The sequence below is a fragment of the Typopeltis vanoorti genome, chromosome 6 (assembly GCF_054136105.1).
Source record: "Typopeltis vanoorti isolate ZY-2024b chromosome 6, IOZ_Tvanoo_1.0, whole genome shotgun sequence".
NCBI lineage: Eukaryota > Metazoa > Arthropoda > Arachnida > Uropygi > Thelyphonidae > Typopeltis > Typopeltis vanoorti.
Genome location: NC_143554.1, coordinates 99,670,217 through 99,696,920, shown reverse-complemented (window position 1 = coordinate 99,696,920; position 26,704 = coordinate 99,670,217). Strand labels below are relative to the sequence as shown.

Here is a 26,704-nt window from a genome sequence, read left to right as displayed (position 1 = left end):
TTGACTTCCTACCATACCAGCTTTGTTGATTCTGTTGTCTATTTCCATATTTAATTTACCATCTTCACTAAAAATCGTGCCTAAGTAGCTGAAATGTTTTACTTGTTCCACAGGTTCTCCATTCACAACACAGTTGCCATTTTCGATGTTTCTACCTATTTTCATTGTCTTTGTCTTTTCAATGCTGACCTTCATACGATATCTATTACAACAGTTATTCACTTTAGTCAAGGAATCCTGCAGACTTGTAGCAGATTTATTTAGAAATATAACATCATCTGCATAAAGCAAACAGCTGATATTAACATCTCCAATTTAGATACTAGGATACCACTTTCCTTCATAATCTGATCCATATAGATAATGAATTACAGAGGGGATAATGTACATTCTTGTCTGACACCAGATTTAACATTAAACCACCTTCCTGTAGATCCTTCAATTCTAACTGCTGACTTACAACTCAAATAAAGACTAAGTATTGCTTTATATAATGTCCCATTGACACAATATAACTGTAGCGTATTGAATAGCTTCCCTCTTGGCACCTTGTCTTATGCCTTTTCCAGATCTACAAAACTTAAATACAGATGTTTGTTATATTCCCATGATTTCTCAACTATCTGTCGTAAAGTGAAAATCTAATCCTGACAGCCACTATTCGGCCTGAATCCAGCTTGTTCTTCACCAAACTTCTCCACAATCCTTCTCAAACCTTTTCTCAAGTATATTTACATAGATCTTGCCAGGAACACTCAGTAGAGGAATACCTCTGTAATTCTCAATTCAGTTTTATTTCCCTTTTTATATATGGGTACTGTGAGAGCTCTATTCAAGATGATTGGAGTAGAGCCCTGATATGGGTACTATGAGAGCTCTACTCCAATCATCTGGAATTCATCCCTCTGTGCAGGCCTTATGAACTATGCAGTGCAGCCACTGTAAGACTTTTATATCTCCATACTTGAGCATTTCTGGTCGAATATCATCTACTCCAGCTGCCTTTCCACATTTCAGGGTTTTGATGGATTTTTCTACTTCAAGTATGGATATGTATTCCTGACTGCATGCCTGGTCAGTATTTTTTACCACTGTGGTGTCATCACTGCTTGTTTCATTTAGCAAATTTTCAAAGTAATTACTCCATACTTCAAGGATATCTTTTTTTCTCCTGTTTTCATGTCACCTTTATCATCTCTAATTCCTTTTACAGCACTCTTTCCTCCAACAACCTCCAGAATATCTTGCCACCTTCTTGATATTTATTTTCTGTGTTCTTTCCCAAGTCCTCCCATGACTTTTGTTGAGATAGTTTTACAGTTTTTCACTTTTTTACATTTGTTTCTGTATTCTCTAAGAGCACAAGCTGACTCATTTGCCAGAAACTTTTGATATGCTTTCTTTAATTTCACTGCCTCTTTAACTTCCTGTGTCCACCATGCAGTTCTAATTTTTCTATCCTTGCAGACAACATCACCACATGCCTCTCTGGCTGAATCAGTCAGTGTTTTATTCATGGCTTTTCATTGAATCTCCAAGGTTTGGTTCCTGTTCTCAAACTCTTTCATTTTTTCTTCAATCATGTTTGTATATTTTAGTATATAGTTCATATCTGAGAGCTGCTCAGCTTTTATTTGGTTTAAAACTTTCTTACATGTTTTTCTTTTATATATGAAATTCAGTTTAATTCTGATCATGACTAAATGGTCATCACTTCCAATTTCAAATCCTGTGTACACTCTTGTGTCCTGCACCAGGGAGAAAACATCACTATCAACAATAACATAGTCAATGAGACTTTCTTATTCCTTGCCTCCTCTCTCCATGTGAATTTGTGCACATTTTTATGTTGGAACGTTGTATTAGTAATAACCTGTCCATATCCTGAGCAGAAATCCAATAGGTATTTGTCATTGTGATCAGCTTTGCTCTTTTTTTTCCAAATTTTTTCAATATAGTTTTGTATGTCTGACAGTCATTTCCCACTCAGCTATTTAGATCCCCAACAAGGACTAACTTTTCCTTTTTCATTATGTCAGTTGCTTTCTTTAAAGCCTCAAAAAATTCCTCCACTTCTTGGAATCATAGGCACAAATAAGTCCCATTGTCCAGTTCCCCATTCTAATATTTCACACATCACTACTTGAGTCTGCCTGCTATTCAAGAAGATTAGCCTCGTATTTAGTGTTGAATACTATGGCTACAACTTCTTTTCCTTGATTATCATTGCCTGGATATAACATTTTGTATTTATTTCTCAGAAAGATTTCATTAGTTTTTTGCCTTTTTTTTTTTTTTTTGTTTCAGTCACCCCTATTATGTTGATCTGATACTTATCTAATTCTTCAGCTAGCTCCATTTCTCTGCCATTCAGGCTTCTTATGTTGATAGTATCGGTCTTGAACCTCTGGTGATGTTGGGATGGGTTTTAGGATTTGTTCTAGTAGCTGACTTTGCTGTTTGCCCTGGTTCCCTGGTGAAAACAAAGGGGCCTTGTTTAACCAGGCGACGTCCCCAGCTGCATAAAATTCTGTCATGTTGTACTATCATTTTTTATTTCGGTTTAAGCCAATAAGAATACAATTTGGTGGGCTAAATCTCAAACTGCCAGCCCATCCTTGTTTATTCAGTATCCAGGTAGATACCTAACAGGGTGCATCACAAGAAGCTGAGGATTGGACATTATATCTGAAGCCCTGATCGGTTCTCCGCATTCCTTTAATGGCTATGTGGAGGTCTCCTCTCAGTTATATAGCTTTGACCCTTAAGCAACCCCCTCCCAATAATAAATTATGAATTTATTATAATGATATTTGTTGTGAGAGGTAACTATCTGTCATTTTTGTAAGAACTCTTGTGCGTTTTTGAATAATGTGATGCTCTTTCATAAAAGTTTGAGGTGTCAAAAATTATACTGTATTTACAAAATGTTAACTTGTTGGCTTATGAAACATAACTAGTATATAATTTTATTCTGCTACTATAAATTGTCTGACTGAAATTACTCAACAAATTTTAAGCTATCCTCAATACCAAAATTTTGTGAAATTAACTTGTGATAGGTTTGGGGTAAGCATGCATATAGTGATAAAGAAGTGTGCATGTGTGTTTATATTCCCATTCCTATACTTTATGAAATATACAACAGGAAGAAATGCAAAGAAATAATAAAAGAATTGCTTTGTAAGTATGGAGTTGAACTGTAAAGATGTATTGAGTAGCTGCTGCATCTTTTTTAATGTATTGAGAAGCAGAGTTGGAGGGAAAGGGGGGGGGTTCATATTCATCAGAATTGGTACTGTTTATAAGTACAATTCTGATGAACATTGAAAATGGAAATATTTCTATAAAATTCAAGCAGTAGTAACTGAAGATGAGGAGAGCATAGTAGATTGGTGAAACAGTCATCATTTAGCCTAATTTCTCCTCCTGTACTAAGTCAAGTATTTTTTAAAAACTTTTAACAATACTATCCCAAGTGTGAGAACAGTATTAAATGATTTCAGTAATTTGTTTAAAATTACTAGCTATTTAGGGGTAAAGTAATACCTTAAGTGAAAGAAAACTTAATTTCTTGAATGTTATACATTCTTGGATATTGTCAATATGACTGTATGACTGCAAGAAAAAAAAAATTCTTATTTGGAGAGAAAAAAAATTCAGGATTGGAGTTCCTTAAGAGCTAAACTTGGAGACTACTATTTGGCTTGTAAGGAATGTAGAAAACAAACTAGGACTGTAGAACCATTATTCCATCCTTACCTGTCTGTGGTTATCAAGTATCTATATGGGTGCTGAATGAATGTATGTAAGGATTATAGTAATATCTTGAATCAGGCCAGTCAAACTGTATTCCATGTTAGCTGGGAATACATATACTTTATATTCTGGTGCTCTTCTAAGCATATCACAAGTAACCTGACTCTTGAATGGGGTAGAGGAAAAAGTTGATCTCTTGGAGAGCATTGCTCACTTTCCAACTGGATGGAATGAGAGCTGCATAGTCCAGAGGATAGTTTTTCTAGTAAACCCTTGGCATAAGAAATAGAAATCTTCACTACAGTCATTAGCTATTGTATTTAACACACAACTGTAACAAACTAATGAACTATGGAAAAAGACCTGGCCAAGTTCCATAGAACTAATACAATAAAAGTACAAAACCTATATGATAGTGAACTAAATTTCCTCACAAATGTCACAACCAGTCTTGGTGCAATCCCATGGGAACTACTGCATAAAATTCATGTCTTGTATTAAAATAGAAAGTAAAAGGAGAAACTGTAGCTGGTGTCAGTAAAAAAAATAATAATAATAATAACAACAACAGGATGTGTATTGACAAAAGATTGATTTAGGGAATAGAATAAAGGAAATGGCATGAAATTATATATTAACAACTGATTGCAAATGATTGGAAGGAATCAAACATAAAGGGACACAGCTCATGAATAGCTAGCCTGCATTATGGAAAGTTTGTTTTTGCTTAGTTATCATATAAATTATAATAGACCAGAAATTATATTCTCATTTTTATCCTATACACCCAAACCTATGCAGTTTGTGCCTGAAGTATCTTCACAGTTAGGCTACTTGTATATAGAGGCTGTTGATTTCACACCAGTTGCCTTAGTATTCCATAAAGAAAACAACACTTTCTTTCAGACATGTATGTTATGAATTATTGGAAGAATTGCTACCCAGAACAGTTTGGACTTTTATTGAGGGCTTCTCAAGTGAGAGCTGGACAAAAAGATACTGAAATTAAAAAATAGCGAGTGATATACAATTATACTACTCGTATATGAAAAATAATACACAAAAAATACACAATTATAAAACTGGCTGCTGAATCTTCAGTTTATTTATTTTTATTTTAATGGGTATGGGTGCACATATTTAGTTCACTACAATGATTTCAATTAAGTGACATTAATTTAAACTATATAACATTTTGAAATGTAAATGACCTTCTGGATTTTCATTTTTATAATTTCATACTCTTCTAGTTCTTTCTTATGTTTCCCATTACTGTTTGGATTTGTACTTTTTGTATTGTCTTCAGTTTCCCTTTTCTTTATTCAGTTTCTAGACATTTCCTTTGTTTCTTAGGAATGCTTTTTACTCACTTTACTATAGTGAATTTTGTCTATACCAAACTGTTTCTCTCATTCCTACAAGTTTGCTATGGTCACTATCTACTATATCCTCTTGAGAAAAACAAAGATTGAGACCATAGTTGTTTATTACCCTAAAATGAAATCAGTTATAACTGTTAGAGAAGCCAATTTGATATGCAGCAACCCGTTGTGAAAGCGAAGGATCCTAAGCAAGATCTCTAACATTTTTTTAACTGATTATTTTTATGATTTAATTCCTCTTATTTAATTAAATTCATCATCATCAAATTCCTGCCATGTACCCTCAAGGGGTGTACAGGATATGATAGTACTACATGAAAAAAATTACATCATTACTAACTTCCTATCTACAATTTTCCTCCAAATCAGTCTGTTACTTGTCAAGACTCCAACATTATCAGATCTTATATTTCTATCGTCTAAGGCACTTTGTACCGTATTAATCCTCCTATATCTTGATCTTCCTCTGGGTCGTTTTGCTGCCAACCTGGTAGAGAACACTTGTTTTGCTAATCTTTCTTCACCCATTCTGTTTAAGTGACCATACCACCTGAGATTAGCTCTGCTAATGCATTCCTGGATGTTGACAATGTCATGTTATTTCCTAATATCCTCGTTTTTAATATGATATTGCCATTGATGCAATCTGTTCATGCCTATAATCTTTCTCAGGACTCTCATATCTGCGGTCTCTAGTCTTTGGTCAAGTGTTTTACTTCTGACCCAGCTCTCAGATCCATAAATTAAAACTGGTTTGAACACTGTCTTGTATACAGCTAATTTATTGTTCCGACTAATTTCTCTCTTATTCCATATAAATTTATTCAATTGACTTCCTACCATACCAGCTTTGCTGATTCTGTTGTCTATTTCTATATTTAATTTACCATCTTCAGTAAAAATCGTGCCTAAGTAGCTGAAATGTTGCACTTGTTCCACAGGTTCTCCATTTACAACACAGTTGACATTTTCATTTTCAATGATTCTGCCTATTTTCATTGTCTTTGTCTTTTTATTGCTGACCTTCATACTATATCTATTACAACAGCTATTCAATTTAGTCAGAGAATCTTGCAGACTTGTAGCGGATTTATTTAGAAGTATAACATCATCCGCATAAAGCAAAGAGCTGACATTAACATCTCCAATTTTGATATCATGTTTAATACCACTTTCCTTCATAATGTGATCCATATAGATAATGAATAACAGAGGGGATAATGTACATCCTTGTCTCACACCAGATTTAACATTTAACCATCTTCCTGTTTAATTGAATTGGATGTGGTTTTTTCTATAGTAATATCCTACATTGACTAACTACAACAGAGAACGTTTTGAACAGTTATGAACACCTCTCACTCTACTTTCATTTGTTTCCATCATAACTGACAATTTTGTGTTTAGAATGCTTCTTCATCAGATTTAGATCTTTTTCTTCAAATAATCAACTCACAGAATAAAATTTATTCCAGAATTAATACTAGTAATAGCCTTCCTTTCTTAGATTGTCTTACTTAAGATAACCAGATAGTTTTCAGTTTTTGGTTTACCAAACAAAAGAGAACTTTGACAGCATATTTTGGTGATCTAGTTAAGCTAAGCTCAAGGATATTTTGGAGGGAGAGGTGCTATGAAGATTCCAGTTATTCATTCAAGTTACTGTATTTGGAGACAGAAAAAATTTAATAAGAGCGAAATTTGCATTCATAATATGTATATACCTATATATTTGTTCTTTCAAAATTGTTTGGTCTTTCCAAATACTTGTTAATTCATGCTCAAGTATTTCTCATTCCCATTTCATCTGTTATAAAAAAAACTTTAAAATTTTTGTAGTTCATTGATAATGTTCATTCTTATGAAGCTGCTCTAGAGCTTAAACGTTAATGTAAAATTCTATTATTTATTTATTATTATAGAAATGCAAATGTTGGTTTTTGTTGTTGCTTTTACCATTTTTGCATTTCATTAATTGACATGCTTTTAACATCTTGAATATTTCTCTCTCATTTATATAGGAGATAGAAAAGAAGAAGAAGTTGGAAGAGTTATATAAACAAACAGTTTCAGAAGCTAATAGAAATAAAACAATTATATTTGGTGGTCCAGATTATGAAGTGAGTATATTATTTTATCTTGTGATTTTACTACTACACAAATCAGTTTTTATGACTAGATTATAAAAAAAAAAAAAGAAGAATTATGCACATTGAAATTATTATTAGTTTTCCAGATGATGTACAGTATATCACGAATGTCATCACTCTAACTATAATAACAAACATTTCTACCAAGCAAAAATGTATGATTGTGGAAAGCATGGAGAGAGGGGGAGGGATGATAATTCATAATTGTAATCTTCAACGTTTAATGGTTGATTCTGAATCAGTCCTTACTAAGTTCTTTATAGTTTCTATCTTGATACTCCATTCATCATCTCTAATTTCTTGGACTCTGTACTTTTTTTCTCCCATGGAATTAAATTTCATTACTCATTAGTGTGTAATGTTTGTTTTCGTACTGCTATTGTAATATATCAAAAGTTTCATGTGATATCTTAATATTTAACTTGGGTGTTCCTCTCAGTAATAGTCCTACTAGGAGGGATTTTAATTTCCACATTCATAACTTGTTTTAACAGCATTACAACACAAAACAAAATACTCAGTTTTAAAAAGATGCTTATTAGCTGGCCTATATTTTGCTAGATTTCAAATCAGCATCCTCAAAAGAACATATTGCAGTTTACATGCAATGATGAGTAAATAAAACAATTCATATTTTAACCCCTTAACGTACCAATTAAAAATCAGAAAGCGGTCGTTTTTTTTGCCAATTTTTTGGGTGAGGGTGATTTGCTGGATCAAATTCATCATTATTTTTCAAATAATGATGAATTTGTGCAAACACAAACGAAATAGCCGATACACGCCGTTAGCAACTTTTCTCGGCTGAAAGGAAATAGGCACAAGATTGTCTAGCATCTATATTCGGTTGTATTTATATGTGAAACCAAAATTCAAAATCAATTTTGGTGCAATAAACAAAAGACGTGTCACAGATGTCTTTGTATGTTAAGGGGTTAATGGACAAAAAATCTAAGGTCCTCATTTGGCACCCTTTAATGTTGTATCAAAAGAAGTTATAGTTTTGTAGGAGTTCATCTTAAGATGACTATCTTGAAATTTGGCAGATTAATGCAGCCATACGTGTTAATGTGAGGAAATGCTCAAACCATTGCTGACTCTAAAAATAGTCTCTCTCTGACCTTTAATGACTTCCATATAGCACATTAGTAACTTATATATGTAGTAAATTGGAATAATTCAAAGATTTCATGGGGGATATTGGACTTTATTAAATCAAGCGTGTCTGATCCTTTGTGAAGGGATATCCAAAGTGTGGCCTGCCAGTCTTAATTTTCCATAATATTGGTAGCGAATATGTTTCTTACATTCTCCAAGGCAGATGTTAAAACAGATTTTCCTGTCTTGAATATGATGCGAAGGTTATATTTTATTAGTGCTTTTGCTATCTTTTCAGATGTACTCTGATATATGGAATGGGGACAGTGGTGTTTTGTTCTTGTGTGTTTGGGGAAGAGAAGCCAGGAGGGGCACTAAGTAGTATTTCTGTTTTGTTGGAGCTGTAGCCATTGACCAAATAAGTGTGGTGAAGGTAGTTGAGTTCTTTGGAAGGGCTGCATCATTAGAAACATGTGCCCTTGTTCTATGAGTTGAAAATTCCATACTATTGAGGTGGATGATGTGATTGTTCATATATACTGTACATATCTTCCAGTGTGTGTAAGCTTTCTAGAATTAGAAATAGACAGTGAGCTATAAAGAAGAGTGAGTAATGTGTCAAGAAAAGGCAAACATTTATTTGATTTTTTTTTCTTTTTCTAATTTGAAGTGAATTTTGGGGCACTGGTTGTTAAGATAAGTTAAAGAATCCAAAGTTTCTTGCCATGAGGCTGAATTGCAAACACATCATCATCAACAAAGCATAACCACACTAAGGGTTTGAAAGTAGCTGTTGTAATTACAAGTACTTTGTTTTTCAAGTGCTCCATGTAAAAGTTTGCTAATAGAGAGAGGAACCCATTGCAGTATCTGTTTGTAATTTTAATCCATAATTTTTTTTTTTAATTAAGGGGATATTAATCCCACATTGTTTTAAAACCGAATAAGAAACTCAAAGATTGGAATCAGAGTTTCATGCCGAATATAGTAAACTATAAAAGTATCAGCGATTACTAGCGTGAGCTAATTCAAGTAGTCCTAGTACATAGTACAATCTCGGGCAACTCATTGCAAAGGTGAGTAAAGTTCTGATCGCTATTCTTGGTATTTTCCATAATGTAAAAACACACTTCCTAGGAAATGTATGCTGTTATTATATTATGGTGGAAGGTCACTACCCAGACCTGCTTCATCAGTGAGTAGCTAGACCAAATAGATACCAAAGGGTATAACGAAAAGAACTTATATACTCTGCTATTACGAGTTGTCAAACAGGTGCAACCATTAAGTTACTTAAATATAAAGAGCCAATAGGCTTCATTTCGGCAATGTAAACATTATTTAAATTAAGGGAATATTAATCCCACATTGTTTTTAAACCGAATAAGAAACTCAAAGATTGGAATCAGAGAGTTTCATGCCGAATATAGTAAACTATTAAAGTAAAACTATAAACTATAATATCCGCTTAATTTAAATAATGTTTATATCGCCAAAATGAAGCCTATTCGCTCTTTATATTTAAGTAACTTAATGGTTGCACCTGTTTGACAACTCGTATAGCAGAGTATAACTATACAAATAAATAACGGAAAAACTCACGTAGAAATATTATTTAATAGTATAATTTTCGCCTGTGTGTCACAGGCATCTTCAGTACAATTAGGCACAAAAATTAAACACTAACTGACAATTCCAAAAAGCGCCACCTAAGTAGCTGCTGTAAGATAACTAAAAAGGTCAATAACTTTCCTAAAAATAAAAATAAAAAAATTTAATACAATAAAAAGTTAGGAAAGATTAGCTGATTTGTAAAGTACTATCTCCCATAAAGGGGATAGACGTAAGCCGTCGGATCTGTTTAAGTTAGGAGAATGAAGTAGAGTTTCACATGCTTCTTTATAAAGGCGTTCCATGAGAAACTGACTTTTGTGAAGAACTCTTGTCTTTCTCCAATGAACTCTGTGTCTAGTGAAGATGGCATGTTCTGCAAGTCCAGACTTTTCAGGTTTAAAGTATTCAATATAAGATTGGTGTTCTTCTAGCCGAATGGAGGCAGATCTTCCCGTTTGTCCGAAATAACATAATCCACAAGAGCACGGAATCTGGTAGACACCTGGATGATTAAGATGTGGAAGACCAGTCGTAGATTGTATAGGTTGCCCAACTTACAAAATCTCAAAATTTTTATCTAATTTACTCTCCTCTTCAACTAGAAGAACTGATACTTATATAAAAAATACTTTGGATTTTTTAAAAATAAAATTTCAGATCTTCATTTGGACGTTTCTGATATCATGATCAGTTTAGATGTTGTTTCTTTATTTACAAATGTGCCTCTTTCGGAAAGTATTGAATTACTACAACAGGAATTTCCTTCAGACATTGTAAACTTATTTGATTTTGTAATAAATTCTGGTCATTTTTCTTTTAAAAATAAGTTGTATCAACAAATTGAAGGAACAGCAATGGGTAATCCTCTCTCTCCTTCTATCTCCAATTTCTTTATGGAACATTTTGAACAACGTATCTTTGACAATATTTCTCCCAGACCTACGCATTGGTTCAGATATGTCGATGACATTTTTGCTGTATGGAATGGCTCTTCTGATGAACTTCAACGATTTCTCAATAAGTTAAACGCATTTCATCCTAGGATCAAGTTTACCCTAGAAGTAGAATCAAATAAGCAGTTAGCCTTTTTAGATCTTCTAATTCTTCGCCAACCAGATAGTAACCTACATTTCTCAGTTTATAGAAAGAAGACTCATACAGGCCATTATATCCATGCGGAATCTCATCACCATCCCAGTCAAAAGGCAGGAACTATTAAAACACTGGTTCATCGGGCCCACTCCTTTTGTTCTACAGACGATCTTTTACAGAAAGAAATACGATATATAACTTCTTCCTTTCTATCTAATGGCTATAAGAATTGCTTCATTAAAAGAACTTTGAGTAGATTTAATATGTCTCCCTCTTCAAACACAGAGGAAATAACGCGCATTACCATCCCTTATATACAAGGCATCAGCGAACGTATAGCAAAAATTTGAAAACCACTGAATATTTTTGTTGCCTTTCGACCGTTTAGAAAAATCTCCACCTTTCTCGCTTCTCCAAAGGACAAGCTTCCACATCTTAATCATCCAGGTGTCTACCAGATTCCGTGCTCTTGTGGATTATGTTATTTCGGACAAACGGGAAGATCTGCCTCCATTCGGCTAGAAGAACACCAATCTTATATTGAATACTTTAAACCTGAAAAGTCTGGACTTGCAGAACATGCCATCTTCACTAGACACAGAGTTCATTGGAGAAAGACAAGAGTTCTTCACAAAAGTCAGTTTCTCATGGAACGCCTTTATAAAGAAGCATGTGAAACTCTACTTCATTCTCCTAACTTAAACAGATCCGACGGCTTACGTCTATCCCCTTTATGGGAGATAGTACTTTACAAATCAGCTAATCTTTCCTAACTTTTTATTGTATTAAATTTTTTTATTTATTTATTTTTTATTTTTTTATTTTTTTTTTAGGAAAGTTATTGACCTTTTTAGTTATCTTACACCAGCTACTTAGGTGGCGCTTTTTGGAATTGTCAGTTAGTGTTTAATTTTTGTGCCTAATTGTACTGAAGATGCCTGTGACACACAGGCGAAAATTATACTATTAAATAATATTTCTACGTGAGTTTTTCCGTTATTTATTTGTATAGTTATGTCTACTCACGGTTTACCTCTTTTAAAACTTATAGCAGAGTATATAAGTTCTTTTCGCTATACCCTTTGGTATCTATTTGGTCTAGCTACTTACTGATGAAGCCTCAAAAAAGGCTGAAACCGGTCTGGGTAGTGACCTCCCACCATAATATAATAACAGCATACATTTCCTATGAAATGTGTTTTTACATTATGGAAAATACCAAGAATAGCGATCAGAACTATACCCACCTTTGCAACGAGTTGCCCAAGATTGTACTTTGTACTAGGACTACTTGCATTAGCTCACGCTAGTAATTGCCGATACTTTTATAGTTTACTATATTCGACATGAAACTCTCCGATTCCAATCTTTGAGTTTCTTATGTGGTTTTAAAACATTGTGGGATTAATATCCCCTTAATTTAAATAATGTTTATAGCGCCAAAATGAAGCCTATTGGCTCTTTATATTTAAGTAATCCATAAATTTTTCCTTGCCAAATAAGTAACCTACATACATAGTAAATTGGAATAATTCAAAGATTTCATGGGGGATGTTAGATTTTTTTGTAATCAAGTGTGTCTGTTAGTGGTATGCTAATAAATAATGAATTGCTATCATAACTAACAATTATGTCTGGTTTTTAAATTTTTACTGGCAACTTGAAATGGACAGAATTTTTTTTATAAAAGTAAAGGAGTTGCTAGTGGGGGGTGAGGAAGGTACAAGTGACTTACCTAACTGTTAGTAAGTTTATAAGTTGGATTATCTATACTATCAACTATAGGGAATCAGGGAGCATTGGATTTTAGATGGTTTAACCTGAACAGTTTTAATTTGTTAATGATTTCTTTGGGCCAAGAAGTAATTTTTTTTAATAAAATACAAAAATTTTTCTTTTGAGATGTAGAGAGATCACGATCTATGATCTGGTAAGGAGATCCTGTCAACTAGATTTATTTCCACTTTCATCATTTGCACACAATCTATATATTTATATAAATATTTTTAGCATTTTTGTTTATATTTTACATGTACTGCAAAATGAATGCAGAGTACAGTAAAAAGAATCAGATGATGATAAAGGTGACGTGAAAACTGGAGATAAAGATATCTTTGATGTAGGTAGTAATTACTTTGAAAGCTTGCTAAAAGAAACAAGTAGTGACAATATAGTAATAGAAAAAGCCATCAAAAACTTGAAACAAAGGTGGCTGCAGTAGATATTTGACCGCTTGGACAGATGGTCAAATTCCACATAATTGCAGTAGAGTTCTCATAATACCATCTGTAAAAAGGGAAATAAAAACAGAATGTGAGAAATACAGTTATTTATCTACTGAGTGTTCCTTGTAAGATTTATGCAAGTATATTTGAGAAACAGCTAAGAAAAATTGTAGAAGAGAAGCTTGATGGACAAACTGGATTCAGATCAAAATAGAGGTCATCAGGATCAGATTTTCACATTAAGACAAATAGTTAAGAAATCTTGGTAATATAACAAGGATCTATATTTAAGTTTCATAGATCTGGAAAAGGCATATGACAAGGTATGTGCCAAGAGGAAAACTCTTCAAACTGCTACCATTATAATGTGTACATAGGATATTATATCAAGCAAGACAGTCATTATTTGAGAGTTGTAGATCAGCAAAAATTGAAGGAGGTATAGGAAATAGTTAGATGCCAAATCAGGATTGCAAAATTGGAGATGTTAAAATCTCAGCTCTTTACTTTATGCAGATGATGTTATACTTTTAAAGAAATCCAGCACAGGTCTGCAAGATTCCCTGACTAAATTGAATAACTGTTGTAATAAATTTGGTATAAAAATCAGCAATAAGAAGACAAAGAATATGAAAATAGACAGAAACATTGATGTATCCTGAATAAAGAATCTATAGAACAAGTAAAACATTTCAGCTATTTAGGCACCATTTTTAAATATGGAAATAGACAACAGAATTAGCAAAGCCTGTATGGTAGGAAGTGAACTGAATATATTTATATGGAATAAGAGAGAAATTGATCAAAACACTAAATTAGCTGTGTACAAGACAGTGTTCAAACCAATTTTAACTTATGGATCTGAGTTACAAATAAAACACTTGATCAAAGACTGAGACTATGGATACAAGAGTTCTGAGAAAGATTAGGAGAGTGAACAGATGACATTAATGGCAGTATCATGTTAAAAATGAGGATATTAGTGAAAGAACTTGAAATTGTTAGCATTCATGAATGTGTTAGCAGAGCTAATTGCAGGTAGTTTGGTCACTTAAACAGAAAAGGAAAAGAAAGATTAGCAAAACAAATATTCTTTGCCAGGTTGGCACAAAAAAAGTCTTAGAGGGAGATCGAAGTCTAGATGCATTGATACAGTAAAAGTGCCTTAGAAAACAAAAACATAAGATCTGATAATATCAGTGTCTTGACAAGTAAAATATTAATTTGGAGGAAAATTGTTGATCAGAAGTTAGTAATAATGTAACTTTTCATGTAGGACTATCGTAATAATCCGTACACTGCCTGATGGTACATGTCAGGAAGTTTATGACATTTTACATGATAAAGTCAAAATGATATATTACCCTACTACTAACATATTTATAATCTTATATTTAATTTATCATATGTTACATTAATTGAAAATTTATTCTGTTGCCAAAAATTACAAATTATGAATCATAACTTAATTTTAGGGGGTGCTTAAGGGTCAAAGCTGTATAACTGAGAGGAGACCTCCACATAGCTTTTAAAGGAATGCGGAGAACCGACCAGGGCTTCTGACCTAATGTCCAATCCTCACCTTCTCGTGGGGCACCCTGTTGGGTATCTACTTTGATACTGAACGAACGAGGATGGGCTGGCAATTTGGGATTTAGCCGACCAAATTGTATTCTTATTGGTTAAAATAAAATAAAAAATGATGGTACAACATGACAAAATTTCATGCCGGCTGGGGCGTCGCCCGGTTAAACAAGGCCCCCGTTGTTTTTGCCAGGGAACCAGGGCGAACAGCGAAAAGTCAGCTACTGGAACAAATCTGAAAACAAACCCCAACTCAACATCACCAGAGTTAAAGATCGGTATTATCAACGTAAGAAGCCTGAATGGCAAAGAAATGGAGCTAGGTGAGGAATTAGATAAGTACCAGATCGACATAATAGGGGTGACTGAAACAAAAAAGACCAAAACTGGTGAGATCTTTCTAAGCAATAAATACAAAATGTTATATTCAGGCAATGACAATCAAGGAAAAGAAGGAGTAGCCATAGTATTCAACACAAAATACGAGGTTAATCTTCTTGAATGGAAGGCAGTCTCAAGTAGAGTAATGTGGGCAAATATGAGAATGGGGAACTGGACAATGAGACTTATTTGTGCCTAGGGTCCCACAGAAGGTTCTACTAAGGTAGAAGTGGAGGAATTTTTTGACGCTCTAGAAAAAGCAACTGACGCAATGAAAAAGGAAAAGTTGGTCCTTGTTGGGGATCTAAATAGCAGAATAGGAAATGATTGCGAGACATACAAAAATATTTTGGGAAAATTTGGAGAAAAGAGCAAAGCTAATAATAATGGCAAATATCTGTTGGATTTCTGCTCAGGACATGGACTGGTTATTACTAACACCATGTTTCAACATAAAAATGTGCACAAATTCACATGGAGAGAAGAGGCTAGGAATAAGAAAAGTCTCATTGACTATGTTATTGTTGATAGTGATGTTTTCTCCCTGGTGCAGGACACCAGAGTGTACAGAGGATTTGAAATTGGAAGTGATCACTATTTAGTCTTGAGCAGGATAAAATTGAATTTCATATTGAAAAGAATAACATGTAAGAAAGTTTTAAAGCGAATAAAAGTTGAGCAGCTCTCAGATGTGAACTGTAGACTAAAATACAGAAAGATTATTGAAAAGAAAATGAAAGAGTTTGAGAACAGGAATCAAACCTTGGAGATTCAGTGGCAAACTCTGAAGAAAACATTGATTGATTCTGCCAGAGAGGCATGTGGTGAGGTTGTGTGCAAGGATAAAAAAATCAGAACTCCCTGGTGGACACAGGAAGTTAAAGAGGCAGTGAAGGAAAAGCAGAAAGCATCTCAAAAGTTCCTGGCAAATAAGTCAGCTTTTACTCTTACAGAATACAGAGACAAATGTAAGAAAGCTAAACAGTGTTTAAAACTAGCTAAACAAAAGTAATGGGAGGACTTTGGCAAGAATATAGAAAATAAATATCAAGAAGGTGGCAAAATATTCTGGAGGTTGTTGAAGAGGCTTAGGAATGGAGGGAAGAATGCTGTAAAAGGAGTTAGAGATGATAAAGGTGACATGAAAACAGGAGAAAAAGATATCCTTGAAGTATGGAGTAATTACTTTGAAAAACTGCTAAATGAAACAAGCAGTGATGACAGCACAGTGATAAAAAAACACTGACCAGGCATGCAGTCAGGAATACATATCCATACTTGAAGTAGAAAAAGCCATCAAAGGCTTGAAATGTGGAAAGGCAGCAGGAGTAGATGATATTCGACTGGAAATGCTGAAGTATGGTGGTATTCAGTGGCTGCACTGCATAGTTCAGAAAGCCTGGACAGAGGGACGAATTCCCGATGATTGGAGTAGAGCTCTCATAGTACCCATATATAAAAAAGGAAATAAAACTGAATGTGAGAATTACAGAGGTATTTCCCTACTGAGTGTTCCTGGCAAGATCTATGCAAGTATGCTTGAGAAACGGTTGAGAAGAATTGTGGAAGAAAAGCTGGGTGAAGAACAAGCTGGATTCAGGCCAAATAGAGGCTGTCAGGATCAGATCTTCACTTCTCGACAAATAGTCGAGAAAGCATGGGAATATAACAAAGATCTGTATTTAAGTTTTGTCGATTTGGAAAAGGCATATGACAAGGTGCCAAGAGAGAACCTATTCAATACACTGCAGTTATATGGTGTCAATGGGGCATTATATCAACCAATACTTAGTCTGTATTTGAGTTGTAAGTCAGCAGTTAGAATTGAAGTACAGGAAGATGGTTTAATGTTAAATCTGGCATGAGACAAGGATGTACATTATCCCCTCTGTTATTCATTATCTATATGGATCACATTATGAAGGAAAGTGGCATTAAACATGATATCAGAATTGGAGATGTTAATGTCAGCCCTTTGCTTTATGCAGACGATGTTATATACTCCTAAATAAATCCACTACAAGTTTCCCTGACTAAATTGAATACCTGTTGTAATTGATATGGCATGAAGGTCAGCAATAAAAAGGACAAAGGCAATGAAAATAGGCAGGATCGTTGAAAATGTCAACTGCGCTGTGAATGGAGAACCTGTGGAACAGGTATAACATTTCAGCTACTTAGGCACGATTTTTAGTGAAGATGGTAAATTAAATATGGAAATAGACAACAGAATCAACAAAGCTGGTATGGTAGGAAGTCAATTGAATAAATTCATATGGAATAAGAGAGAAATTAGTCGGAACACTGAATTAGCTGTATACAACAGTGTTCAAACCAGTTTTAACTTATGGATCTGAGAGCTGGGTCAGAAGTAAAACACTTGACCAAAGACTAGAGACCGTAGATATGAGAGTCCTGAGAAAGATTAGAGGTGTGAACAGATGGCATCAGTGCAATATCTTATTAAAAATGAGGATATTAGGAAAGAACTTGACATTGTCGGCATCCAGGAATGCATTAGCAGAGCTAATCTCAGGTGGTATGGTCACTTAAACAGAATGGGTGAGGAAAGATTAGCAAAACAAGTGTTCTCTGCCAGGTTGGCAGGTAAACGACCCAGAGGAAGACCAAGATATTGGTAGATTGATACGGTACAAAGTGCCTTAGACGATAGAAATATAAGATCTGATAATGTTGGAGTCTTGTCAAGTAACAGACTGATTTGGAGGAAAATTGTAGTTAGTAATGATGTAAATTTTTCATGTAGTACTATCATATCCTATACACCCCTTGAGGCTACATGTTGCCAGGTATTTGATGATGATGAGAATAGTTTAAATTAAAAATGCAAAGAGTAGTCTATTCATGAAGTTTTTTCTTCATGAATAGGGTACATGTATATAGGAGCTAATGACTACACGTTACTTGCCTTTGTATCCTGGTATTTCCTTTATATTTCCAAGAAGGATCACTACCCTAGTATTCTGGGTAGTGGCCTTTCCTATAATGCATAGCATTATACACACCTGAAAGGATGTGTGCTTTGCATTATGGAATACTAAGGCAATGTTGAAGTCATTGGCTTCTATATACGAAGAAACTTCACATGCAAACTTTGTTTGCTTACACGTGGATAAAGGATTAAACAACAATATAATTTCTTGATGCTTTTAATTTATAACCAAGTGAAAAAATTTCTACACCTATTTAGACTATATATATATATATTTTACTGGACTAAGGTTGGAGGATGCAGTTAGAATGAAAGAAGACAAAGACAGATGGAGAAGACTGATACATTCGGTCACAAGTTCTCAACCATGGAAGGATTGACTAAGAAGAACAGTGCACTCTAAAATTTCTTGACATAATAGTGCAAAATTGGAAAAAACAATGTATATATATATAAATGCTTTTAATCTTTGCTTTTGCTTTAGAAAGTCATAATAAACTTGATATTTTGTAGCTTACTAACAGTTAATGAGTTAATTGTTTACCTCTGGTTTATTTAAGTGTTTACTATTTCATTTTCATTATTACTAAAGAAAATGAATTGATCTCAAGAATCTTGATGAGCTTTCCTTTATTATTATTTTATTTCATTTTTTTTGCAATATTTCTTCATTGTAAGGATTTAAAAATTTAATACTGTCTGACCACAGAAGTGAGAGCCGTTGCTGGCAGATTGCCAAGAAGAGTCAATTCATGTTGAAGGGGAGAAAGGAATAAGGTGATGTACGAAATCGTCACGAAATCACGTGCTTTATACGTAAAATTTTCCAACTGTTGTACAAGCAAAATAATTACCATTTTAAAAACTAGAATTTTCATAAAAGAAAAGCTAATTTTCCGACGTATAATAATAAACACTCATCCCATGAAAAGCATTGATTACCCTATTATCAGAATGGATTCGCCTTCTTCTTCTGACATGTGCAGAAGTGTTGAGGGGCCTCGCATCTGTGGTCGCACAGTACAATAAATTACTGCAGAAGGTAACTGATATTAATATTTTTCTAGGAAGGGCCTCATTGTGCTATTAATGAGGAGGAATTCTTTGATGCTGTTGATGCAGCACTTGACAAAAGTGAACAGCAAGAGGAGGAAAAGGTGAGTTAAAAAATAATTGTGTAGTTCAAAAATTTCCATTGGAAATTAAAATACATTCTTCTAGTTGCAAAAACTGCTATAGCATGCCATGACTTTCTGAATATTTTCATGTAACTCCCTATTCCAGTCGTCAAAAAATAGCAAAATCTTTATGGTAATGAAGCAGTACCTGTGTTCAAGCCTAAAGCTAAAATCAAGTTATAATTAAATTTATTTGTATATTAAAGAGTCTTAAAAAGACATACCTACTGATAGGCATTGAAAGCAAGATTTGTGGTAGCTTTCTCCCTGAAAGTTAAATTTTTATTTTAGTAGTTTTGTGGAATATGAGGTATGCTATATGTATTCATTGGATTTGGATAAGTTATGGATGTTTAAGGGTGAAGAAATACTGAAGAAAGATACTGTCAAAGAATAGTCAGTGAGTTGTCAGAAAGTTATGAAGTGGGTGAATGATGTGAAAGAAGCAGTCAGTGATAGCATGAATGATGTAAGCAATATGAACATAGCAGAAGTTGAGAACAGGGAATGTGGTGAATGACACAGCAGAGAGTAGTAGGACAGGTAAATGTGAAAGACTGTAGAAAGGTAGAAGAACAAAGAAACAATAGTAAAGAAGCTAACATGAAAGATATGAACATGAGTGAGGATATTAGAAAAGAATTTGTGAGATTGAGGTGTGTGTGTGTGTGTGTGTGTGTGTAGAGTGAGATAGGATGTTTATAGAAGAAATTGGTAGTTGGAGATGTAAGAAAGGAGGTGCCATTGACAGATGAATGATTACAGTTCGACAGTGAAAAGTAGTGTAGTACATATATGCATACATACATAGCGCATCGCAAAAACATGATGTTAAAAAAGAGAATCATGATGTCATTATATATTGACAGGATTGAAGAATTTAAAATATTTTAAGTTAAAAACTTATGCATCATTATAAATTCAGATCTAAATTTGTAATCCAAGTCATAGCTTCAGGAGCTGCTTGTAAAAAGTCATTCCAGTCATTCAGATAAGCACAAAAAGGTACATTCTTTTACAATATTTTTACTAAATAATTTAAGGAAATTACAACGTAAACTAGGATATACATTAAAATAAATTTAATATACTTCAATATTTTGGGAACGTCACGTTGCCATTTTCAAGGAACTTAAGAACAAGACACGTGCACGCAGGCACAACAAACAGTAAGTGAGGAAGAATCAGGAAGCTATTATTTCTCCTAATAATTTCTCCGAAAAGAAAAAAACAGCTGCCTTTCTTAGACACAGTAGTCACCTGCCAGCCTGATGGAACCTTGGTTTTTCTCAGTCTATAGAAAACCCACCCATACAGGCAGATACATTCACCAACAATTCCACCACCCCTCCTCGCAACAATATGGAGTCATTAAGACACTACACAACAGGGCTAAACTTACTGTTCAAATGACAATGCCATAACCACAGAACTAAACCACATTCTCAACACTTTCTCAGCCAATGGCTATCCCCCCCCCCCAAAAAAAAATCCAAAAAATATTGAAACCAGTAAACCATAACCCCCCCCCCCCCTTCACAACAAGGACTACTCTAAATCCATCATCATACCCTATATCCGAGGCACCTCGGAAAAAATTACAAAAATCCTAAAAAAAACACGACAACTTCTTGTTACAGACCATATAAAAAATTGGCATCCCTTATCCGCTCTACTAAAGACCAACCTCCTCCACCCCCCCCCCCCCACCCCCAGGCCTACCTGGTGTATACCATGTCCCTTGCAGCTGTAAGTTGTCCTACTTTGGCCAAACAGGCAGGACAGCAAATATCAGAATTTCAGAACACAAGGACTACATCCGGTTTCACCAATACAGCCACTCTGGTCTTGCTGACCATGCGCTGGATGCCTGCCATAGAATATGGTGGAAGAAAGCCAAGATAATACACCGTAGTAAATACAAATATGAAAGGCTTTTCATGGAATCAGCTTCAGCCCTAAGAAACAATCCAAACCTCAACAAATTTGGCTGCATGAGACTGCCTCAAATTTGGGAAACCTACATCAGAAGACCTTCAGCCCAATTGCCCAAGAATACCAACATTGCCCGCTAGGGGACACCATCAGGACCTTAGGAGAAATAATAGCTTCCTGCTTCTTCCTCACTTACTGTCTGTTGTGCCTGCGTGCACGTGTCTTGTTCTTAAGTTCCTTGAAAATGGCAACGTGACGTTGCCAAAATATTGAAGTATATTAAAATTTATTTTAATCTATATCCTAGTTTACGTTGTAATTTCCTTAAATTATTTAGTAAAAATGCATAACCAACATCTAAGTCTTTCCACGAGAATCTTTTACAATATGTTGCATAGTCTATCGTGGAGCACTACAGTAACATACTGGAGATGATTGTCTGTTCCATTTATAGCGAATATCTCCACATAGGCCATGGTTTGTCTGAATCCTATTTAGTATTGTTCAGGTTTTGTGAGGTAGATGCGATCCTGTAATGATTTGATCACCTTTAGAGATATTATGCAAATGTTCTTTCGGATTTTCCTTCCATGTTTCTTCCCACTTTGATAAAGAATTAAAATTATTTAGAACTAGTTCTTCTGCTGCTCGTAGTGATAGATGGCAAGATTTCAATATATTGACATTAAGAGTTAGGAGATCCTGATGAATAGGTAGGTTTGGATTACCAGCATTTTAAAATTCGCAGACTAAAGAATTCAATTTACTTAATTCTGTAGTGATAATGTCTCCTAAAAGAAGTGACCAATATGTGGGAGTCGATCTAATAGAACCTATAATTAATCTAAAGGTATTATTCAATTGTGAATCGATAATCCTTGTGTGAGGACTATTTAGCCACACAGGAGCACAATATTCAGCACTTGAGAATACCAAAGCAAGGGCTGTTGTCCAAAGGGTAGAAGCTCTTGAGCCCCAGGTAGCGCCACAGTCTCTGTAGAATATTATTATGTGTCCTTAGTTTGTATGCCAAGTTTGAAAGATGTTTGCCTGAAAGTGAGAGAACGGACTCCCAAGTACTTAGGGAATTTATTATATGGAAGTATAGTGACCGCACGGTTAGCCTAGTGGCTTTGCGCTTCGCAACCATATGTCTGGGGAAGGAGTGTCCCAGGTTCGAATCCTGTTATAGACGTGAGGAATTTGAGGATCTTCCTCAGGCATAGCCAAGTTAGCCGGTCTTGGGCACGGTCAGTAGGGTTTTTTCCGCCAGTTTATCTGGCGTTTTTCATCCCGCAAGCAGGCAAACCAGCCCGTGAACATACGCCTCTACAGTCAAAAATATATATCCCCCCCCCCCCCAGCGGCAGACCTGGCGACGGGTCAGTTGGGAGTAGTACTAACAAGATGTCGCATCTAAGTAACACGCGGACCCTGCATAGGAAGCGGGAATAATGCGAAGAAGAAGAAGAAGAAGATTATATGGAAGTATAGTGTTGTTCAATTCAATTTTTAGTTCCACATTTGCCAAGTTATTATTTAGATGAAAACAAGATATTACTGTTTAGCTCCTATTTAAAAACAGTCTACATCTATTAAAATATTCATCCAGTATAGTTAAATCAGCTTTTAGAATTTCTTCTGTACGACTTATGTATTTATGCTGTATAGTTTTTGCTATATCGTTGGCATAACAGGGAGATGAAACAGATCCCTATGGCAATCCATTATTTAACTCCTTTCGCTGCTAGTTTTATTACCTATATCCACTATTAATCTTCTATCTCTTAGCATATTGTTAATGATATGGACTATTGTTTTACATGAGATAATTTTATATAATTTATATAGAGGGCCTTGTGTCCAGATGGTGTTAAAGGCTGCTGATGTTTTTAAACCTTTTTGAAAACCAGCTTCTATGTGAGTTACTAAATAGGGAACCTGGTCACAACACCCACAATTTGGTCTGAAGCCAGATTCTTCTACTGAGACTTATTTAAAAATAGCAACGCTTATTCTATTATAAATAAGTCTTTCAAAGAGTTTATAACAACAACTGAGGAGAGTAATAGGTCGGTAACTTTCTAGTTAAAAGGCTTTAAAACTGAAAGTATTTTTGCTTTTTTAAAAATAGTGGGAAGTTTACCAGTTGTATGTCAGTATAGAACTTAGTCAACCATAATCTTGCATTTCTTCCCAGATTAATTAAAAATTCTGGATGAATGTTATCAAAATCAGGAGCCTTACCAGGTTTTAAGGCTGCTTCAACTTCTTGCTGCGTAAAATGGCATGCGAAATTTGAAGTTATATGTGAAGTCTTGCTAAATTCTTTTAATTTTCTCTTATTTATCTTGTATGCTTTTTATTGATTGGGGTACATGATGTATTATCAATATGTATAGCTATTTGATCTGGAGTGATTCTTGGTTGTTCTTTAATTAGTTTCCTAAGAAGGCTCCAAGCTTTACTGCTGGAATGAGTAAAGTCTATACTTCAACTGTGGTTACCAATTTTTTCCTTCAGGATATATCCAATTTTTCTAGAAGTTCATCTGCTGCTTTTGGGTCATTGTTCATCTGATATTCATTATAAAGTAATTCACATTTCTCGCTCCAACCACATATATAGTTATGCCTATTACCTCTAGGAATACTTTTCTTGGCAGCAAGCAGGACTACACCTATAAATTGATTAAAATTGCTACTTGTTGGAGATATCCAGCGAATACATTTGTTGAGTTCATTTGCTTGTTTATTCCAGTCAGCCTTTTTGAAATTTAAACATGGAAAAGGTATTGATCTGACAAGTGGAATTAATACCAGTCTGTGTTGACTATGAGGAAAGTCAGTTAAGACCCATCTCAAATTTTGTATAGGGTGACCTGAATTATTTTTGCTCAATGTGTCAATTAATACCAGTCTGTGTTGTTAAGTCAGTTAAGACCCATCTCAAATTTTGTATAGGGTGACCTGAATTATTTTTGCTCACAAGACATAAATCAGGGTTATAGTTTCTTTTCCAGACTGCAGATCTAAAAGTGCCTTTGTCTTTGGCATCAAAGACTAAATGAAGATTATTTAGTTCTATCCAATCAACAAGTTTTTCACCACATTCATTGTTTTGAGCATAATTCCACTGTTCATGGTGACTATTTAAGTCCCCAATATAAATTGCTGGATGTTAAGCAATAGGAATAATTTTTTCCGGCCAAGATGATCCAGGTGGCTATAAATATTCGTCATTGTAATATTTTGAGATAGAAGAAAACTTCTTTAACATGTTCATTGCCAATCACGCAATATCGCGTGATGCGAGTTCTCACCGAATGGCCGATTACTCATTATTGCGTGGACGTCGCTAACTAAATAAAAAAATAAAAAAAATTTGGCCACCACACGAAATTCCAATTTTCAGCTTGGTAATGAACGATATCGCGTGATGCAAGTTCTCACCAAACGGTCGATCATGCGTTATCACGTGGACGTCGCTAACTAAATAAAAAAAATTAAAAAAAATTTGGCCACCACACGAAATTCCAATTTTCAGCTTGGTAATGAACGATATCGCGTGATGCAAGCCCTCACCAAACAGCCAACCACGCGTTATCGCGTGGACGTCGCTAACAAAATAGAAAAAAATTTCGCCACCACACGAAATTCCAATTTTCAGCTTGGCAATGAAAGTGTTAAAACTATTTTGCACGTACGTTGCTATTCCATATACTTCATGATAAGTTGCGCCAATAGCAGTGTAGCCTGGAATGTGACCTCTTTTAAGGAGTTGTTCAAGATCAGCAGCACTTGTTTCCTGGATAGCAATCGCATCAACATTGTTGGTTAACAATGATTTCGATAAATAATTGCATTTGGCTTTGCTAATAGATTCAGTATTTAATTGACAAATATGTAGTGTGGGACCAATGTTTCTAAATTCTGGTTTCTGCAAGTCACTATATTCAGTAGACATCATGAAATTGGGCCAGGAGATCTTTAGGATGGACTGGCTGCCTATCACTGTTGCTCATTTAGCACCACCCAGGGGACACGTATGGCTTAAGGATCACTGTGGATGCGAGCAACATTGTCCCCCAGTAGTGTAGTGCTGTATGGAGATCGGTATTTACAACCTTTATGTATGGGATTGTCATTTAAAAAATAAAAATTGTATAGTAGATTTAGGTTAAAATTTATGTTACATATAATTAAGCTTTATGAAAAGTTATCTATAGCCATTTTTAATATTTCTACCTCTCTTTCATTCATTTTCAGAGATTAATAAGAACAAGAATTAAAGAAGTCACACAACCTTCACCTTCTGTTTCTGCTTATCAGCATCCATTGTGGCCAAAGGTAAGAACATCTTTTATTAACTTGAGTAAGTCAATTATTCAAGGCTTATATAAAAAAAAAAAAAAAGATTCATTTTGATGACTATCTCTCTGCTAACTATCATTTATTCGCAAAATGAACAGTTTCACATTCATGTACTAAACATCTTACAGGTTCACTGCAATACCTATAATTTTATATAATTTCAAATTGCAATGACTACTGTTTCCTTATTTATATACTTTAAGGAATGTTCAGGACTCAGTGTCCTGAACATCCCTTACAAAAGATTGAAATACTGTATAGTGTTCCAGTCTTGCTGTCTGTCAGTCTATCTAAATCTTGGCCTTGCTCTTGCTCTCTTTCTGTTTAAGGACCATGCCACTTTACATTAGCTCTTCTAACACTTAATAACATCTGCTCACTTCCTAATTTTTCTCAAAACTCTCATATCTGTTGATTTCTAGTCCATGATCTGTTTTTTTCCCTATCTCAACTCTCAGAGCCAAGTTAAAACTGCTACGAATGATGTCTTGTATACTGCTAGTTTAGCATTTTTGACTAATTTCTCTAATCCTATATCAGTTGATTCAACTAGCTTCTCACCAAGCTGGCTTCGCTTAATTTCAGATTTAACTGTTTTACTATCCTTGATGTTTTTACCCATCAGTAATTATATAAATGTAAAATGCCTGTTGAAGCTGAAATAACATTTAGGTATTGAAATAAAAAATATGGATGTAAAACATAAATTTATGTATTTCATCTGTATGATCATTTGGTTGGTTAATTTGCCATTTTCACTGATTAATTGCAGTTTTTTCTGTGTTTTCCTCCATAAATCATTCTGTCTATTGTGATACATAAACTTGTCCGATTTATACCAACACTGAGATGGCTCGATAAAAGTTAGTAAAGATTACAAATACTGAATTTCATTAAATTCCAGTCAGTTAGAATGCAGTAAATATTTCTTATAAATAGATCGGGGGGGATCTGATTAAGTGCTTATGCATTGTTGCAAC

The 26,704-nt window shown here is 34.6% G+C and overlaps 1 protein-coding gene across 1 annotated transcript in view; it reads left to right on the top strand.

Annotated features, from left to right (window-relative positions):
• Window positions 1-26,704, top strand: part of cert (ceramide transfer protein) — a 210,772-nt gene that overhangs the window by 120,630 nt on the left and 63,438 nt on the right. Inside the window, exons 6-8 of the mRNA XM_090395057.1 lie at window positions 7,163-7,261; window positions 19,306-19,395; window positions 25,620-25,700. Of these exons, the coding sequence (XP_090251183.1) occupies window positions 7,163-7,261; window positions 19,306-19,395; window positions 25,620-25,700 (270 nt within the window). The remainder of the gene's footprint in view (window positions 1-7,162; window positions 7,262-19,305; window positions 19,396-25,619; window positions 25,701-26,704) is intronic.